At 34.0% G+C, this 22164-nt stretch overlaps 1 protein-coding gene across 1 annotated transcript in view; it reads right to left on the bottom strand.

Moving 5' to 3' along the window:
• LOC145679466 (uncharacterized) overlaps positions 1-22164 on the bottom strand; it is a 312009-nt gene that overhangs the window by 55120 nt on the left and 234725 nt on the right. Inside the window, exons 22-23 of the mRNA XM_081750046.1 lie at positions 5919-5976; positions 160-449 (exon numbers count right to left, since the gene is read on the bottom strand). Coding sequence (XP_081606172.1) covers positions 160-449; positions 5919-5976 — 348 coding nt within the window. The remainder of the gene's footprint in view (positions 1-159; positions 450-5918; positions 5977-22164) is intronic.

Below are 22164 nucleotides of genomic sequence, written 5' to 3'. Positions count from 1 at the left end.
CTTCCGTTTTCAGTACGGGGATGAGAAATGAGATCTTAGGACACTAAATCTACATATATTTTTAAGAAAGTAAAATAAATTTCTATTTTTGATCTTAATTAGGCAATTTAATGCTGTATATATTCTATACTAATTTAGTAACTTAACTTTGTAGCTTACCAATTTGATTAGTTTTAGGTGTCTTCTTCTGAAGAGAAACATTATCTTTGTTCTTTCTTGTCGCAGTCTTCCGCTTTTTCCCGGCAGATTTAACCGGAGGCTTGTTGCGTTCCTCTAAATCTGTAACTTTTCTGTTACTCAGTCTCTTCCTCTTTGACGTTTTTGTACTCGACTGCTTTCGCTGTTGTTTCCCACGTCTGTTCAGGTCCTTCTTTTTAGCTTGACTTGTCTGATATGCTTCTTCAGGAGGCTTCGGACTTCTGCTTTCCTGATGAGAAGCTGGTTTGTTCCTAAAATAAAATGTAATCTCTAAAGAGGTAGTATGTACATGATGCGTACCAAAATTATGTTTAGTCATAGATCAAAAACTAATAAGGGTAGATTAACATAATTATACACGAAATAACTTTAGACTATAAGACTTAAATCTACAAACTTTTTTTGTCTTTTAACTATTTTATTTTGTATAAATTCACACTTTTTTATACGGTCCTCATAGAGTGGATTTCCTCATAGAGGCGCCTAATAGTTTTTTTCTATATGTTGTTAAAAAGGTGTCGATATTCATCGCCAGTTGAAGGACGTTTGTGGGACAGGGCCTTTGCGGACTGTACTGTGCGGAAGTCCGTGCATGAATGTATGGAGAAGGAGGTCAACTGAAGTTCTGTCGAACTTTCGAATCCCAAACTGTGTAACCACCGCAGAATACGTTGCTCTTGTTCAGAACCTGGTCATGAACGACTCAAAGTTAACTGTTGAGGATATACAGCAGCGTCTTCAAAAATTTACGCATTCTTATAGGGAGTCTTATTAATTGTTATTTGGAAAAGTGTTTTCCAGGTCGACTGATCTCAAAGCAGTTTTGGCCAAGGTGTTCTTCACATTTGTTGCGTGAAGAGTTCTTATGAAGGGGTTATCTTCAGGACTCCATCTACATTACTAACCGCGAAGTATTCCGTAATTAAAAGACAATATTTGTTGTGCTTGTAACATCTCACTAATAACTTGAAAAGGGTTTTCATCAACATGATCCGTTATATCTATTTGTGCGAAGAACAAAACGGCAGTCACTTCCAGCAGTTAGTGTAGAAAACGTAGAAAATAATATGAAATGTTTTCTAATAAAGTTGCGTAAATTCTTGGACATCCTGTATGTAACCTTACAGAATTCTCTCCTTGCATCATGAAAAGAATATTGGAAGACTACTTGAACTTGTCGAAAGTTTGTTCCCATTATGCTCCTCGACGATGAAGAGAAGATCTCCCGATGAAAAGAAAATCTCCCGATAAGATGATTTTTACAAGATAAGAACACTGAAAGAGTTCTCATTCATTCTGTTCCCAAGTACACTGAGATGCATTCCCCACTGGCCTCTGTCTGGGTTTTGAAAACTGAAGGATTCGTTGCAAAGGCAGACTCTCGAATGCAGAAGTGCCCTTGGAAGTGTCATTCTCCAGTGTCTAAAACATACTCTTCCCCCTCCCCCCGAAGACTTCTCAGATGCTTTGCATAGTAAGATACAAAGATTGCAATGGCGTGTACATGCGGAAGTTAGTTGTGTCGAGAAATTATAGAAACATATAACTCGAAAATGTAAAACTGTGGTAGTTATTGGAAATAGGAGAGTAATTTTAGTTGGCTGAATTGGGACTTAGTGCCCGCTCCAGCACCGAGGCTATATGAAACGTAGATCTAGAGCTTAACGTGGAAACTAAACCACATGAACTCTTGTCGAGAATCAAAATCGAGTCCTTGCATGAAAGATGAGTATGATGACCATATAGTCACGAAGGAGCTCGATACGTAATTTTGGTATGCATCTCGTAGTTCTTTGGCAATCCTATGCTGTCATTGAGTTAAGAAGAGGATTAAGTACAATATTGGGTAAATATAAAGTCCAGAACCAAGGCGAAAGTTAAAGAACAATAGTAATTTATATTTTAAAAGTCATCTACATGTCTGCCATCATTCTCAAACGTTGCAGTATGAAATTTTGAATTGTCTTTTCAGCATCCCTACCGTTTATTTTAAAATACAATTCTTTTCCATTTTGTAGGTGTCTTTGTTAGGAAACAAAAAAAGAACGTAACCTTAACCAACTAGTAACAACCTTCATAAGAATGAAATACGAGAGGTACTTGGTGTAAATTATAATAGATGCTACTGTTAGTGATCGTGGAAGGCTAAACTGGTGATTAATATTATAATTATGTGCATAGGCATTTAACCTCAGACAAATTTTGAAACAGAGTTTTGGGATCTAAGTTTAGGTGTGTTTAAAATTAAGTTTAATGAAAGTAGAGTTATCAACAACAAAGAGTTGCTAGCCCTTGTACATGCTAATGAAACAATGCACGAAGTTATTTCACATATACAACCCAGGATGGGCAAGGTTAAAGGTATTGAAACCAAAATTAGTGATCCTAAAATTTAACTGTCAACAAGCACAATGGTGATACCGTTTATATAACATTAAATCCTGAGAATGCGAATGCAAAATGTCTTAATAGTTTAACACCCACCTCGATTCTTGCTTTAAAAAAAAATGTCAATCTCTCTCACAAATATCAGATACAAGGAGTACTTTAAACGTTATTTTTCATAATGTTCAAAATCTAGGGAGCAAAATTGACTCTCTGGAATTATTGTTAGAAAATGAACTTTCAAATGTACAACTTCTTTGTATCGATAAATATTGGTTACCTTTAAACACCAGCAGTGCTGTTAACTAAAGTGTTTTCAACCTTGTAAGTTATTATTCTCGTACAGTCAAAAATCAAGATGGTGTTGCAATTTTAGCTCGTACATATTTAAATACAACGGAGATTGACGTACGGATATTCTGCGTCGAAACACATTGTAAACTTGCTGCATTAAAACTTGACGGATTAAATATTAGTATTGTATGTATGTATAGGGTCCCTGCCATAGGCGGAGTTTGCCATAGTATATTGGGGGCGCCATCCAAGGGGTCTAGGTAAAGGGTATTTAATGACTTCAACGGCTTTACTGTCATGCTAATAGTTGGTATGATATGTAAAAGATGTAGTGGAAAAGGGTAAAATAAATAAAGAATTGCATTAATTTTAGATCTTTAATAGTTAAAAAAAAAGTATTAAACGAGTATTAAGTTAAAAGCATAATGATATTAAGCACCTAAAAAGGTTTAAATTGTTTTAGCTTAGATTTTTTGGGGGGGCTGGCTCCTCCAGGCCCCCCCCTAACTCCGCCCATGGTCCCTGCTGATTACTTAAGAACTTTCTTTGAAGAATGTGGAAAAATTTCTCACGAGGTTATGCACGAAATTTAAAAGCGTAGTTCTCTGTAGTGATATAAACATCTATAATTTAACACTTTCAACTGAATAATCAAAGTTTAAAAATTTGTTAAATTTATATGACCTGCATGCTATTGTCAATGTATCCAGTCGTCAAGGTAAAACGCTCCCGTCCAAATTATTACTCCACAAACTAATTTTAAAAGTATGTTTCAAATTATTGATCTTAGATTTTCTGATCATGAAGCTTTTTATTGTAAAATAGCTGCGATAAACACTTAAAGAAAAATCAAAAAATTAATGAGAATTATAACAATTTCTTCAAATGAAAATATAAATTATTCATTTTTTTTCTATTATCTCATGAATATTGGGACACTGGTATAATTTGTCGAGTGCTAATGATAAATTCAATTATTTAACTGATACTTTTCTGCATAATTTTAACATAGCCTTCCCATTAGAGTTACGCAAAGGCCCTAATAAGAACGCGAAATGATGGGTCACGCGAGGAATAAACATTTCTAACCAATAAGTTATATATTACAATAAACTTACGAAAAATTTTACAAATTTACCAGCTAAATTTAAAGCTCATATAGAAACATACAATAAAATATATATAAGAAAGTTATTCGAGCAGATAAAAGAATTTATAATGAAAGTATTATATACAGATATAAAAATAAAATGAAAGGTGCGTGAAACGTAATAAACAAATCCACGAAGAGTAACCCAATGCGTGAAATATCGTTAGTAAATTATTGGAATAATTCTTTCGCTGATTCTACTGCTATTATTGAAGTATTTAATAATTATTTTCTCAATATATGTTTACCATCTGGTATATCGGATATCCGTATAGGGGAAAACATCTCGTGTGATAGACATAATATGAATATGACTCCGATAACTGAAGAGGGGCTATTGACCTGTATCAAAATGCCTTCTAGTTCACGTGGTGCAAGTATAGATGAAGTCCTGTCCATAGTTACTAAAACAAGTGCACGTTTAATAGTAAATAAATGTGCTCTGCTATCTTGTAAATATATAATTTAAATTTCCTTAAAGATTAAAGATAGCAAAATTATATCTTTGTACAAAAAAGAAAATGTTCATGATGTCCAAAACTACTGACCTATTTCTATTCTATTTGTTTTCTTGAAAATCTTTGAATGAATAATGCTATCGGGATTGAAAAATTTTATGTTCTACCATAATGTGACTTCGACTTCTCAACAAGATTAAAAAAAAAAAAAAAAAAAAAAATAGTGCATTGTCTAACTTTATTACAGAGATTTCTAATATTCCTGAAAAGAAAAAATACGCAGTAGGATCATTTGCCAATTTTTCTAACACTTTTGATAGTGTACAAGATTCTCTTCTATTGGAAAAACTCCAGAAGTACGGCATTAGAGGTATAGTACATAAATAATTTTCCTCGTACTAGACGGACAGAAAACAAGTAGTTGAAAGAAATAAAGCAGTTAACCATATGGAAGTCACATTTTGCCCCAAAACCGTTACTGTAGCTGTAAGAGTTCCTCAAGGCTCAATTCGTGGGCAAGTTTATTTTTTGCAGTGCATAAACGATCTTGTTCAATTTACAATAAACGACAGACTGATTTGGAATAAACTTATTGTTAATCTTAAAAAAAAAAAAAAAAAAAAAAAAAAATTAAACACTGTTTTGTAACTTATAGACTATGTGGTTCTGTTTCAAAACAATCTTTATTTTATTATATTATGCTAAGCTCCAGTCTTTATTAAGTTTTGGAATAATTTTCTGAGAAGCTTCCTATAGTGCTACTGTTTTTCGCATACAGAAGAAAGTAATACGGACCATTTTTAATCTTTCATCAACATAGTGTCTTTCAGCTAAATAAAATTTAAACTGTTATTTTTCCGTATATATACAAAATTATTACATATATTAAAATGAATGAAAGCATTTTTATTCATCTAAATGATATAATTCATATGACACTCGACAAAAGAATAACATATACACGTTGTATCAAAAATATGCCTGTACTAAGAAAAATGCCTTTCTTATGTCCAATAAATTGTACAGTAAGATTTAGACTTACTTTAAGGTTACTGAAACCATACCAATATTCAAAAAAGAGTTATTCAAATTTCTGAGTCACAAAATGTATTACGATGTTAATGAATATTTAACTGACCCTATGTAAAGTTACTCAAACATATACTCAAAAGTATCTCAATATTAATGACAATTCCTACTTACTTTTCTCTGACCGTTTACGCTCGAAATTGGATGAATAAATTGAAACAAATGAACATTGTTGGCGCCTTGATGTGCAACTGACAATAATTAATACGAAAGACTGCTACCTTGAATAGTCTTAATAAAAAAAGGACTAGAAGAGTCACGCTGCATGCGATTCCCAGGTACATGTCCACTGTGTGGATTTAAAAAAAAAAAAAAAAACTATGTGTACAATATGTTATACTTACATAAACAGAGGATCAGAAGATTCGCTTGTAGTCTCTTGGCTCACATCCTTCTTCCCTACTGAAAAAAAGTGTATAAGAGAATATGAATATGATAGAACATTTTAAACTGAGTATTAACAACAAAAGTATTCAACAAATAGTATCATTATTATTGCATATAAGTCACAACACTGAGAACTGAGAACCTTCAACGCACTTTCGTTCATCAAAACCTTTTACTTTTGATGTAAGAATTGCCCATTTCAGTATCGTCAATCAATTAGATTTTTTCTCTTCCATTTACCTTATATCTGTAATTAGCATCAATTACCCACTTCGCTGGGTTAAATAAAGAAATATAGTAATATGTCCCGTTAGTCAGTCACTTTTTGCTATTACTAAAGCGCTCTCTCATATCACTGATTTTCGATTATTTTTATATTTCTCTCCCCTCCTCCTTTACCCAATGTTGTGTGGCTGAATTTAGATTTAAACGGCATCGGAAATGCCATATATATATATATATATATCCTCCTCTCCTAAGTTGCACCGTCAAAGTAGTATGATAAAAAACACCCAAGGTCTGAACCTCATCTATGTTGAAAATTTGATTGAAATAAGATACTTTTTCTCAAATAACGTCTTCACTAATTACTAATTGATATGATGGAATGCACGTCTACTATTTCTAAATAAAAATTCTCGTATCTTAAAACGCTCAAAAGACAAAATCTGCGAATAGTTTCGTGGCATTCCTTACCTCTTCCTCGGCTCATCTGAACAAAAGTTGCTGCTACATAAAGTAAGTAATGTATAAAGTTCTTTGTTTGTCCACCCTGTAGAATAAAAGCGATAGAAAAATAATATCTAACTATTAAATTATAAACTCATACCATGTACGGGATGAACAAACATAGAACTTCATATATCATGCTTTTTATGCAGCAGTACGTTTTCTTCGTATGCGCCAAGAGGTGACAACGCTATATACAAATCTTGTCTTTTGAATATTGCAAAGTTTATTGGATTATCTTGTTTCCTCTTTTAAACTAACTCTGTAGTACGTCTCCAATTTCTTCATTTGTCCTCTCATATAATCAATTAAATACGAATATTTGAAATATTGCACGCATGATTTTTTTCTTTTTTTTAAATAACGAAATCATCACGATTAGTATAAAGATTTTTGGTCCTCTCTCGTTTCGCTTACAATATATCATACGATATAGAAACATATTTCTTACTTCTTTCCTCACTTCTTCTTTTCCGCTCCGTATGTTACTACAGATGTTTTCAAATTCGCCCTCCGATAATGTAAACACTTTGTCGTCTTCACTCTCAACGTATAGACTACAAGATCCGTTACTACATTCTTGTAACTCCTATATATAAGGTGTTTCAAAGCAACACCGATACCGTTTGGGAGGTGATTCCTGATACCAAGATAAGACAAAAAGTATAGATCAACCTGGGTGCACAAACTTCCATTTGGAGTTATAGGCTGACGAAAACATGAAAAAATGAACTTTAAAGGTCTATAACTCCAATACTATAAGACCTACCGTAGTCGGATCAAGACTCACTTAGGAACTAATATGTGCCCATTCCAAAAATCCATGTTTCAGAATGCTGCGGTACTCACGCAACATTTTTTATAGAGGAACTTGGGCTATGGACATATAATTTGAAGTAGTCATCCCCCATTTCCCCATTTCCAGGTATGGAGTTGCTTTGTGTGTGTGGTTCTCAAATAAATTATACATTTTTCTTGAATCGTTTAGTTAATTTAAATGTTTCGACTAATTCTTTTCGACTTTCTCTCAAATCTGAATGATATTCTTGTCGGTAATTCTGTGTGATACGTGTCTTTTAAATAATTGTTATTTATTACTGCAAAAATAAGTTTCATTAGGCTTAAGATTATTGTTTCCTTTTTAGCTATAATTTACATATTATTGCTACTTTGTATTTAATTTATTAATATTAATATAACTGACACAAATATTTACTATTCAGTTTATGTAATAATAATAATAATAATAATAATAATAATAATAATAATAATAATAATAATAATAATAATAATAATAAATATGAAATTAAATTTGTTGAAGATGATTCGAAAAACCAAAAACCATTTATTATTCACAAAACAGCACTAAAAGTTTCAAAACTTCTAGGTTGTTTCTTGAGTCAAATATTATATTCATACTGTAAAAACCGTTGCGATCGCTACCTGCTTAATTTGGATGCTATCATGCCATGCAGATATAACTACAGTGAAACTTGTGAATAACGATGTGATAATCATGTGCAGTATTCAGTAAATATTAATTATAAATACAAACATAATATTCTCGGTATTCACATTACGGGGACGATGACTGGAATATCAGTTTCTGTAAACAAATAAAGGTATCGTTGCCAGATGTACTTACATATGCTACGAAATATACTACATATGTGGTGTCCCTTACTTAAGTACTTAATGAATTAAATATTACACTGAATTAAATATTAAACTAATTCAACAGGAATACGCAACATGAGTATTAAATACTGAAAACTTATGGTAAACAGAAAGAAAGAAAACCAAATTGAGCCTTCTACTGTTCTGTCTGATGATTCATCAGGTCATTCATGTTAGACAAATACACTCTGTACTGCACTGCATGAGACTTAGTTTCAAATTGTGGAAAGTAAGTTCTGTGCTAAATACATATGACCTGAAGAGTCCGTTATGAACTGATTGCTAAAATGTTCGGGGAGAAAGGAGGCTGTTTATATCTCTATCTGAGAATTTCCGTAAGAGACGGTCCTATCCCATAATAATACATTTCCCGGGCTATTATTTTGATTGCCTGTCTGTAAAGATCTATAGGCCTACTTCAGAAGCCTATTAGAATCTTCTTCCACAGCCACCATCCTTGGTGTGTAATGTATTTTTTACACGGTATTTACACAGTAAACAGTACAACGGTATGTTGTATGTCTCGTTGTATGTCTCATTATTATGTTGTACTATTATCTATCTGTACTGGTCTTAGGAATAAGATCAGAGGTGCAATAACGGAGCAGATTTTGTAAAGGAAGAAAAGAAAATTGTAATTTATTATTTATTATTCTTTTTCCTTAGTAACAGTATTAAATAAATAGAAAGATGATAGGTAGAAGATTAGGAAGTTCTCAGAACAATTGATGTTAAAGGAATTAAAAGTTTGTATCCTGAACACTAAACGAAGGTAAAAAATAAATAATATTTACGTTTTAATGTTCTTTTATATATATTGTGGCTCAAGCGATATTTATTAGGAACCACGGGAAAAACAAAATATAGATTTTGTTCCATATTTAAATGGTGCCTTCACACCGGGAATTAGTGTATCGTTCCGAAGTAAAGTAACAACGAACACAATTGAGCCCAATATTTATGTTACCGTTCTAAGAAGTGGTAAACAAATAAACAGAGGTATGTCGGAAACCGAAAGTGTCTAAGACAGACTTATACAAAGGAATATTCCTGCTCCTGAAAGCATGACAGATCTCCTAAAGCAGATATCTTGTCAAATGAATCAACTTCAGCAAAAAAATGGTGACTCATCAGCAATTTGAGGAATTCCAACAGAAAATGGTAACTCATCAGCATCAGCAATTTCAGAAATTCCAGCAGAAAATGGTAACTCATCAGCATCAGCAATTTCAGGAATTCCAGCAGAAAATGGTAACTCATCAGCACCAGCAGTTTGAGGAGTTCCAGCAGAAAATGATAACTCATCAGCAGTTTGAGGAATTTCAGCAGGTAACTCATCAACAATTTGAGGACTCAATAAAACAACTGCAACTTAAAATTGAGGAACGACTTGAAGATAAAATGGACCAATTGCAATGTAAAATAGAAGGTCAATTGGAGGAGAAAATTTCTACGAAATTCAAGCAGTATGATCAAAAGATGGAACGAGTATCCCAAAATTTACTGAAATACAGGATGTGGTTAAAGTAATGGAATCCGTGATTAATGAACACACCTTTCACATCCGAGAACTGCGAGAGGATATGAATTGTTTTCAAGAGTGGTACAATTCTACTAAGGGAGAGCACGATGGTGCACATAGACATCAGTTCCCTCATAATGGATCAAAACCAGTAACCCATCCCGACGGTGGACATAGAAATCAGGCTTCGTATAATGGATTAGAACCAGTAATCTCTCACGATGATGGATATACAAATCAGTCTCTTTTTAAGGAACCAGAACCAGTAACACCTCATCGAGTTTTTGAGGACAGTGAGTCGTCGGGATATAGCGAAGGAAGTACCGAAGATGGAAGAAGAAAGAAACATTCATCTTGTAGGAATTCAAAATATTATGGTAAATATAAATGTTTAAAATCCCATAATACTGACAGACCTTTGCGATTTAGTGAGGTAAAATCCTTGACAAAATTTAGTGGTGGGCCCGATGATATTCCTGCACGGGTATTTATCGAAAAGTTTGAGGACGAATGTGAACTAATAGGAATAAAGGAGTCAAAATTCTTGAAGATCCTTCCGCACGTCCTACAGCCACCATGTTTAACGTGGTTCAAAGCAATCAGAGAAAATCTTCATGCTTATTCGGATTTTAAAGCTGCTTTATTATCCAATTATGAAAATGACTTTATGCTTGCCAACAGAGATGCTTTATTACGTACCAAGGTCTTCGATCCGCGAAGCCACAAGAATATCACTGAATTTGCAGTATCGACGTATAATGAATTAAAAGCTCTAAATCCTAATCATCCCGAATCGCGTATAATTGCTTCTATTCGCATCCTATTGCCGTTCCGATTGCAAACAAATGCTAATGTCTGCACAATGCGTCAATTTTAGTCATCTGGTCATGCTAGTGCAGAACTTTGAAAGTCAATATTTAATGCAAAAGAACAATAAAAATCCCCATAGAGGTCAGGGTAGTCTAAGCCGCAATCCTATTAATTATGCTCATATTCGCAATCTAAGCGTACAGAATGGAAATAGTTCCAACTCACAAGGAAATGGCAATCGTCGTTTTAATGACCGAGCGAGTAATCTAAATAGTACTGGTAATTCAACCCAACCTAATGGTAGAAATAGTAATAGGAATTTCAGAAATAATCACCGAAATTATAATCGCAATAACAATTATCGTAATTTTGCACAAAATCGATTCATAGGTGGTAGTATTTATAATAATAGAAATCCAAATTCTGTGTTTACATGCAATCAATCCGATTCTACTCAAGAATGCGGAATAAAATGTGATATAGTAGAACCATTTAATCATCAAAAAATTGGATGGACTTAGTCCAAACTGTAGTCCCTCCTGAGATTATAAGTAAAATTAATATAAATAATGTCTAAAAGAGGGAACTTAATCTCAAATGAGATAAACGCAGTATTTTATAGTTATATAACTTAGTTATTATATTTTTCTTTATGTTATTTTATCTTTAACTATTTATCTAGTATAACAATTATTTCTTTCAATCTATATATATAAAAGAGAACGTACAATTTTTTGTCCGCTCATCACGCTAATACGGCTGAACCAATTTCTTTCATTTTTGGGGGGTTATTAGGATTTGGACCCTAGATGGTTTTTATCATATCACTTTAATTTTTAATTACCAGTGTCTTGAGATAATTGACCATTCAGGTGTCCATAACGTACAAATCCTTTGTTATTAGTTCATCATAGGTAAAAATAAACGTATTTATATGCAACCCGCATGACCGTGTCACTCGGCGGGTTAACATAAATGACAGGCGATATACAGCGGAAAATAGCTTGAATCTTCTGTTTAAAATTTTTTAATTGATTTGCTTATTTTTACAGACACTTTTACAATATGCCAGCACCGGTGTTACGGTGAAGGGTTCAGCCGTTCTATTACGGTTCCGGGGTTCTAGCAGCATTGCGCTGCGGAGTGCACACCGTCCTTAACCGGCCTCCGTGAAGAACTCCCTATTCCCTGCCCGCAAATAATACAGCTTTGCACTATTTTATTCACGGGTACGGAAAGTTCGTCCCCACGACGATCGCTTAAGGAAGGTGCGATACACCTCACCGTTACGGTCCAGATTCGGACAGGAACCACCTGGGTGAAGATCTAAGACGTATTGCGAAAATAGACGAGAGCATCACCTACTTTCAAGAACCATGCACAGGTTATCCAACAATCACCTTCTTATTACGTCATGCAATCTGTAAAAGAAAAACTGACAAATGTATATCTTAATGCGCCATTTATTTAAAATGAATAAACGTACCTGAGATAAACAATCTTTCCCTTACATTATTCGCCCCGTTAACGTAATGAGTTTGTAAGTGCACTTTATTACTCACTTCGTTATATTGTCCGCCATGGCTTGGTGAAAGACGTGATCACATTTTAGGTTGGAACACTATATATCCGTCGAATCCACTGACCAAGATCGTCCTTTCTTCCAATATTGAGAATTTAGTAGACGGTTATTGCAAGTGAACACATTGATGACATTATGTCGTGGTTTTGATCAGGAGTTGACCAGTTTTGGGATATTTTTGTGTTGGTCGTTTACTACATGTCCGTTGCGTTTTAGTACCACCTTCCAAGTCCTTTGTGCTCTCTTTTTAGTCTCCAACACGCCCCCTCGTTGTTATAAAATACCACTTGGGGCTAATTTGTTTTGATAATGAGTAGCATAAGAATTGCCAAAATGTTCAAGTTAATAATACTGTTTTCGTTAATAATTTCTACATATTCGAAGACAGTGACGAACGTCTAAATTACAAGGTAACTAATATTCCACTTAAAAAAACGTTTGAGGACGAGATGACGTAGTGATCAGCAAAATAGCTGAGTCACTCATATTCACACACACCAACACAACACAACGAAAAACTAGTTGTCCTCTCATCACTTTCCTCTTCCTCTTCTTCTATCCTGTCTTTTAACACCACTAGGCGGCAGCACAATCAACAAGAAGCATACACCGCACAAAGTGTACGAATTCAGACGAACGTCACATCACGCTCTAACGCAGAATTCGCGTTTATACGAAAAACATTATAAGCAGAATTTTGGTACAGTTACATTGGCGGTCGAAAGGAATGTACGTGCGCCATTGGATAATGGTAAACGTTCAAGAACCCTGACTGTAATTCCACTTCAACACTCACCACTGTTCCAAAGTGAAGACGAGCATTAGTTCACAATGAAGTTTATAAGAACTTTCGCCGAGTTACACTTCATCAGATGAAAAAGTTTCATTAAGTTTCATTTAACGTAGAAAAACGACAAACGCGTGGGGCATTTATACTCTTACATAAAAGTTTCATGGGGCTTTAATATGTAAAGTCTTTAAAGTTCTTTTTTTTTTTTTTTTTTTTTTTTTCGGCACTGCTACTAAATTAAACATTTATAGGTGCATGACTCACAATTAATATTCAAATAATTCTCATGATATACCTTTAATATGCAAATTATTATATTGCTATATGCGCTCTTACCATTAAAAATTAACACAAACATTATATGAAATCATGGCATTATTTAGAAGTAAAATATTCACATTACTTACTTTACGATATTATACAAAAACTATAGAACACGAACAAATAATTATCATGGACAGCTCAACTTTTCAACAAACAGATAAAACAAATATTATTTGAATAATATACTTCAATATTTCACGAAAGTAAATGAACAAACTTATTCTACACACATGATATTTAAATTGCATAAATGACAAAACATACTTGCGTTTCTCAAGCTATTCTGACAAAAAGTTACAAAAACAAAATTGTTATTCACAAATACATAGGTTACACATCATTTAAACAAATAACTACATGAAACAAATTTATTACCACTCTATTGTACTGTAACAATAAGAGTGAGGCCAGATAGAAGTAAGTCTGCCACACTTTTACGCTAATAAGCGCCTATCCACTTAAGTTTTTAAGTCTCCCTTCCCCATTATACATTTATATTATTATCCCACCCCTTTGGAATGGCAACAAGACCTTCTAGTGAGGTAGGAATATAAAGCAACATAGAAAAATGTATCCAAAGGTTAAAAATAAATGAAAGGGGGGGGAGGTTGCCATTCATAATTCAATTCTCGTGTCACAGTGTTTCACTGACACATAAAAACTTACTTTTACTCTGACTACATCAGAGCATATCATCGTTTATATTCTTAATAACACATGAATGCTACACAATTCACCTCGTACATAAGGTGTTTTAAAATTTTACAGTTAGCCTTGATGACTTATCACAAAGCATCAACAAGACAATACAATTATTCATGTAAACGAGGTTTTTATTTTTTTTTTCTTTTTTTTTTTTTTTTTTTTTTTTTTTTTTTTTTTTTTTACATGTCACGTCTGTTTAGCTTAGGATTCAGCAAATGATTTAAAGCTATCACAAGAGTACGATATCGACAATCTAACTTGTCGTTTAAATATTGCAAATATGTATCACATTTCAATAGTTCTTTCAACAACAACTGAACATTAAACTTATTACTTTCGCTCTCGTTGAAAACAGACAAACTAACTTTCGTTATATTCAAAGAATTTACATTTACTAAAGTTTCTGGCTCACAAGAATCGGTTTTTTCACTATTTTCTTTTACAGAATCAAATTCTTTTTCATGAGTATGTTTCTTAGCTAATTCTAACCAGATGTTCCTAGTTTTTTGAGTGGGTCTCCACACTCTCATACGATCAATAGAATGTACGCCACAAGATTCTCCAGTTAAAGGATCTACAAGCTCAAAAACTTTGTCTGAAATTTTATTTTTACAAAACAGTGGACCTTTGTAAAGCATGAAAAACTTGCGGATCTTTTTGTCTACTGCCGAACTCAAATGTGATTGCAACAAAAATACCAAATCATTTTCTTTTATTTTGTATTTTCTTTCTTTACTTAAACATACTTGTAAATAACTTCCCACAAAATCTAAACAAGACACGAATTGGATTCCTTGAAATTTGATAAGAAGGTCATCGATCTTATTGACTTTTAACTGCTTTAATTTTACAAATTTGTTCAATTGAGTCAAATCTACGACAGTACGAAGTTTACTAGTGTTTTTCTTAGCTACACACAACAAAGGATGACAATGCACAGAAACACATTCTTCCACTACGTTACATTCTAGCCATTCAGCTATTTGCTGTTCAATATTTTCTTTGTACTTAAAAGGTAATGGGTACTGACGTTTTACAATCGGTTGGTCTGTTTCAACTTCGATGGTGTATTCAAATTTATTACATTTACCTGGCAAATCGCTAAAAACCAATCTATGTTTCAACAATAAATCATACAGTTGCTGTTTTTGAACATTAGACAAATTTTCAATTTCAAGAACTTTTGTTCTAATTTCAGTAACAGAAGGAAAGTGACTTTGGGTATTACGAGTAATTTTACTTGTATTACAAACATCCAAATTTATTTTTACATTGTTATGAGACATTTGAATTTCCTCATCCAATTTATGTATTTGTTCCCCATAAAAATGATACAAAAAATTTACTTCAGCAGCTTCGTTCAAACGTGCTTGTTTTATTTGCTCTATGTTTAAATCATTGTTGGTAGTGTACCTATCTACATGTTCAAATGCTTTACTATTTTCTAACAAACTATCCATCCATTCCTGCGTCAGCTGTTTCTTATGAATTTCTAAACTCTGAATTATCGGACACTCTAGCACAGGTTCGACTACATCTTCGTTTTCGCTTTCAATAGTGGAATTAGCGTCAACACAATTCGCATTATTTAAATGAAAACCAACCTTATTAACACTCTCTCTAGTAAGTATTTTTACTTTACCTTTACTTTCATTACTCAGAAGGGGGTCACTACCAAATCCGTGTTCATACTCTTTCATTGGTACCTTACAAGTGTTAGGGTCATAACCTACAGTAACGGATTTCTCGCCAAAGTCTAATTTCGCATTAACTAGCGATAGGAAATCTCTGCCTAGCAGACAATTACAATTAAGGTCATTGACAACAATAAATCTAACATCACAAGTTACAGGACCAACTTCTACACAGAGGGTAACCTCGCCCTTAACTGATTTTGTCCTTTTACCACTATAATCTACTAGAACAATTTGAGGAGCGGGTTGCAATACAGCGTTTGACACTATATTAGATATTTTTCTCCACGCATTATAACTTAACAAGCTAGCCGAAGCACCTGAATCGCACAGAGCATACAGATTTTCATTCATAATTTTGACAAGAATTTCAGCAGTGGCACATGAATTTACATTAGTTTTACAAAAATCTTTAGTTTCTTCTTCATCAGATGAGAAAACATCATCCCACTGTACTACATTTATCAGATTTTTATCAAGCTTTACAAAAACAGTCTGACTATTTGGAAGGAGTGCATTATTTAACTCATTACTACACGTTTGAATTAATTCCCTGCTATGAGCACTCTTCAGGCAGGGTGCTTCTAGTTTGGGGGAGGAAATCTATTTTGAAACCCAAAATTGCCTGCAGTGACGTTCGTAAAATTCGGTCTTGGTGGCCTAAAGCCGGTAGGATTACCAAAATTCGAAGGATTTACAAAATTTCCATTACTGTAACCGGTCTGAGGTGAATTTCTTGTTTGGGAATTACCATTCACTGACCTATTAGTCACATCACTAGTGGCTTCATTTTGATTTACATTAGCATTGCTATTGCTTACAATTGTACTATGATTGCAAAAACACACACTTTCTTCATGCCTACCAGAACTACTGTTGTTATTCCATTTTTTCTTTTTGTTTCTACGAAAGGAATTTTTTCTTTTCCGATTACCTCTGTTGTTTGGATTTTCGTTCGAGCACGCCTGATCCGACTCATCACAATCATTAACATTATTCTGATTACTTTCACGCTTACCATTCTTATTAACGGACACCCGGTTGACTTTCAGAAACCTATGATTGTTGCTGTTGTTACGATTATCAGACCTGGGAATTGCTTCTAATCTTTGTATAACGGACAATACAGAAGACAAATTCATAGTAGACAAAGTTGTTAACTGACGCCGGTAGTAAGGTGGAATCAAATTAAGAATCATACTGATAGCTAACGATTCTTTTATGTCGGGATTGATTTCTTGAATCTTATTACATCTATATGACACGAAATTGTACACACTTCCGTCAACTTTTGCATCATATGGTTTGTATTGCAATACCATTAACTTGTTAGCGCGAACCTGTTCATTCTCAAACTCTAATTTGAACAATTCGGCAAAACGATCGTAAGAAGTGAAAAACCCACAATTGTTTATGTACCAATTTTGTGCAGAACCAGTCAACAAAAATTTGATAATGTCTAAATATTGACTACGAGAAATTGACATAAGCGAAGCTTGATCTTCAAACTTACGTAAGAACGCAGTGGCAGTCAATTCATTCTCGTGACCGGAGAATTTCTCGAAAGATTCTAAATCTCGTAATTTCAAAGCTACTTTTCTTTCTCGCTTTTTCCTCCGTTTGATTGTTTTTACCCCAACAAAGCTATTATCACTGTGAGAGTCCGAAGAATCGTTTGCACTTAACACCGAACTAACATCATAGTCAAGAAAAGGGTTGGTATTTTTACGTACACTGGTATCAACTTTTTCTTCTTTAATTTCTGCCTCGGGCTTTACATTTCCCACGAACGTAGATGACCTAATTTGACTTTCGATCATACTCACGCGCAAGTTTCTGACCTCTTGATTTACTATCTCGAATTTACTTTCTACTTCACCCTTAACATCATCTATTATCGTTTGAGTATGATGAGCTATTTCTCGTGTTGCAATACTTACATCATAAATTTCACGAACACTTTGATCTAATTTCGTGATTCTACTTTCGTGTTCACCCACTTTTTCCTGCGCTCGCTCAGCTTTATCATTCACTAAATCGACATCGGAACTTAAATCCTTAACTTTATTTCCAATCATTATAATACGTTCCTCAGTGTCCCTAACTTGATCTCCTAACTGATTAGCTCTAGCATTGACAAAACGTATTTTGTCTTCATTATTTTTCACGGCAAGCTTAACTTCATCAACCTTTGTTTCTTGCACATTTAATTTCTCCTGAAACTGTGCTGACAGTTTTTCAAAGTTATCCGCACAAGTACGACTAACCCTGTCTATTTCACTTCTCATTTGTACTAACTCAGTCGACAGTGTCTGAATTCGCCCATCCATCCTATGTTCTAAAGTTTCTAATTTACCTGTAAGGTCGTTAGAGAATTTTTCTATCTGAGCTTGGGTTTCACTTTTCGACTCAGTAATGACATCATCGAGTTGTCGCTTAGTGTCATTAATAGCTTCAAGCAAAGTTTGCAAACTCAAATTTTCACTTTCTGCCATGATTGCAAGCTACAAGTATATGAACACAACAAACACCAATTTAGCGCATATAGCATATCATGAGAAATAAAACCTGTCAAATATTACACCCAGATCTTCTCCCAGATGTTACATCCGTTACGAATCAATTAATAAAAACGTGAATTATTATTAATTAATCCGTCCCTGGAGGGAAACGCCATTCTATTAATGGTCCTGGGTTCGTTCCGTGTTTGTCCCTGTTCGGGCGCCATTCTGTTACGGTGAAGGGTTCAGCCGTTCTATTACGGTTCCGGGGTTCTAGCAGCATTGCGCTGCGGAGTGCACACCGTCCTTAACCGGCCTCCGTGAAGAACTCCCTATTCCCTGCCCGCAAATAATACAGCTTTGCACTATTTTATTCACGGGTACGGAAAGTTCGTCCCCACGACGATCGCTTAAGGAAGGTGCGATACACCTCACCGTTACGGTCCAGATTCGGACGGGAACCACCTGGGTGAAGATCTAAGACGTATTGCGAAAATAGACGAGAGCATCACCTACTTTCAAGAACCATGCACAGGTTATCCAACAATCACCTTCTTATTACGTCATGCAATCTGTAAAAGAAAAACTGACAAATGTATATCTTAATGCGCCATTTATTTAAAATGAATAGACGTACCTGAGATAAACAATCTTTCCCTTACATTATTCGCCCCGTTAACGTAATGAGTTTGTAAGTGCACTTTATTACTCACTTCGTTATATTGTCCGCCATGGCTTGGTGAAAGACGTGATCACATTTTAGGTTGGAACACTATATATCCGTCGAATCCACTGACCAAGATCGTCCTTTCTTCCAATATTGAGAATTTAGTAGACGGTTATTGCAAGTGAACACATTGATGACATTATGTCGTGGTTTTGATCAGGAGTTGACCAGTTTTGGGATATTTTTGTGTTGGTCGTTTACTACATGTCCGTTGCGTTTTAGTACCACCTTCCAAGTCCTTTGTGCTCTCTTTTTAGTCTCCAACACGCCCCCTCGTTGTTATAAAATACCACTTGGGGCTAATTTGTTTTGATAATGAGTAGCATAAGAATTGCCAAAATGTTCAAGTTAATAATACTGTTTTCGTTAATAATTTCTACATATTCGAAGACAGTGACGAACGTCTAAATTACAAGGTAACTAATATTCCACTTAAAAAAACGTTTGAGGACGAGATGACGTAGTGATCAGCAAAATAGCTGAGTCACTCATATTCACACACACCAACACAACACAACGAAAAACTAGTTGTCCTCTCATCACTTTCCTCTTCCTCTTCTTCTATCCTGTCTTTTAACACCACTAGGCGGCAGCACAATCAACAAGAAGCATACACCGCACAAAGTGTACGAATTCAGACGAACGTCACATCACGCTCTAACGCAGAATTCGCGTTTATACGAAAAACATTATAAGCAGAATTTTGGTACAGTTACACCGGGATGACCGCAGCGAAGCGGGGCGGGTTAACATAAATGACAGGCGATATAATGTTAAGATTTACTGCAATCTTCTATGGTTTTTATCATATCACTTGAAAGCGAAAAAGTAAAAATTATCTAAGTAACAAAGTTTATTGCGTTCCGGGGTGACCGCAGCGAAGCGGGGTGAACGCTGCTAGTGTTCATATATACTATATTGTTTTATTGCGTTCACAACACTATAATTACTCCATAATCATTTTAGGTGTTCTATATGTATATTCGTGTAGCATGTTCATTCCATGTTTAAATCATAATGATAACGAAAAAATAAATCAACTTTAATAGAAAATATGTTTATATTTAACTCTTTACAATTATGCTAAATTTTATGAATTAAACTATATACATTATATTAAATATATCTCAATGAATGTAAAATTAATTGTGGACCGTATTATTATTGTCATTTTTCTGTTGATACACCTTGTTATCAATATTATAATGTGAGGCTAAAGAATATGTTTAATTATGAGATTAATATATGTGATATTGATGTAAAATGTAATCTTAGATATATACAAGGGTTGTTCAAAGTGTGTATTGTCTTACGTTCAGGATTCTTTTCATTTATTGTTAATCAATAAATGAAATCAATGTTCGTCACGCCATATACAACGGTATATTGTATGTCTCGTTGTATGTCTCATTATTATGTTGTACTATTATCTATCTGTACTGGTCTTTGGAATAAGATCAGAGGTGCAATAACGGAGCAGATTTTGTAAAGGAAGAAAAGGAAATTGTAATTTATTATTTATTATTCTTTTTCCTTAGTAACAGTATTAAATAAATAGAAAGATGATAGGTAGAAGATTAGGAAGTTCTCAGAACAATTGATGTTAAAGGAATTAAAAGTTTGTATCCTGAACACTAAACGAAGGTAAAAATAAATAATATTTACGTTTTAATGTTCTTTTATATATATTGTGGCTCAAGCGATATTTATTAGGAACCACGGGAAAAACAAAATATAGATTTTGTTCCAACAGTTTGAAATAACTAATGTATAAACCAATCAAAGTGCCTCCCGTCGTAATCTCTTTCTCATTGGTAAAAGCTAACATGAACGAAAATTCTGTTCCAAAACATTACAAACCATAATCTTGCTCCTATTTTAATAGTTCCATGATAATTTAATTTTAATGATGTAAATGCTACTGTATAAATTCAGGATCATACATTACACACCGAGAATACTACTTGAACCAGCAATGAAGTTAAGCTATTGGATTCTCACTAACTTCTCAAGTGGACCTTTAAAAGGTTACAGGGTATACAGAAAAAATCTTGCGGCCAAAACGTTGCAGCCAAAAATCCCGCAAACTAAATTTAATTGTGACCAAAAACCTCATGGGACAAAAGCTAGCCTGACCAAAACCTTGCGAAACAATATATCTTTGGGCTAAAACCCCATAGGAGGAAATCTCTCCATTATGATTTATTCGCATATGCAATGACTTCCTTGAATAATAATAATAATAATAATAATAATAATAATAATAATAATAATAATAATAATAATAATAATAATAATAATAATAATAATAATAAAAAGAAGAAGAAGAATTAGTTAACTATGTGGAATCAGAAATGTTTTCTTAAGACACTAGAAGCAGAAAAAAATGAGGGGCTCGAAATGATAGAAAGATATATAGGGTGGAACATTTGACTTGAAACGCCCTTAAAACTTTCAGAAAACGATTAAATTTTGCTCGATGCAAATATCCACAGAGGGACATTGTTTGACATAATATGAACTACCACCAGTTTAATTCAAATCCATATGTTAAACGAACACTTATAAATGACTGTTGCAAACTGACGACACTGCAAATGAGGCCAATGGAGATGATGATATACCAAAATATTTGCCGAAGGGATTAGGAGACAATACAAGAAAGTACTGATTTCACTTATTAACAAGATTTACCTGAATGGAAAATTGCCAAAGGATTTTCTTCATGCTACAGTGGTTGCATTACCCAAGAAAAAAACAATCAAAGGAGTGCAGCAATCACAAAACCAATAACCTTATTTCCCCACACTGGAAAGATTATTGCGCGCATACTGAACAGGTGGCTCTAAAGTAAAATAGAAAAATGTTGGAGGAAGATCAATTTCGATTCCGATAAGGAAAAGGCACTAGAGATGCTATTGTGTTGATGAGAATTATATTAGGACTAGTTCTTAACGTAAAGGAAGAGTTGAGTTTGTGCTTCATAACTGGCAAAAAGCTTTCAACTGGGTCAATTGGACCAAACTTCTGAAAAGACTTGAAGAAATCGAGGACAACTGGAGGGACCGACACTCATTCCAACCTGAACCTAGAACAACGACTGAAGTTGCGCTTGAATCAAGGGGAAAACAATAGTGTGGAG

This window comes from Thermobia domestica, chromosome 2 (genome assembly GCF_964235325.1).
Source record: "Thermobia domestica chromosome 2, izTheDome1.hap1.1, whole genome shotgun sequence".
NCBI lineage: Eukaryota > Metazoa > Arthropoda > Insecta > Zygentoma > Lepismatidae > Thermobia > Thermobia domestica.
Note: the sequence above shows the minus strand (reverse complement) of the source record. Positions and strands in the feature narration are given on the sequence as shown.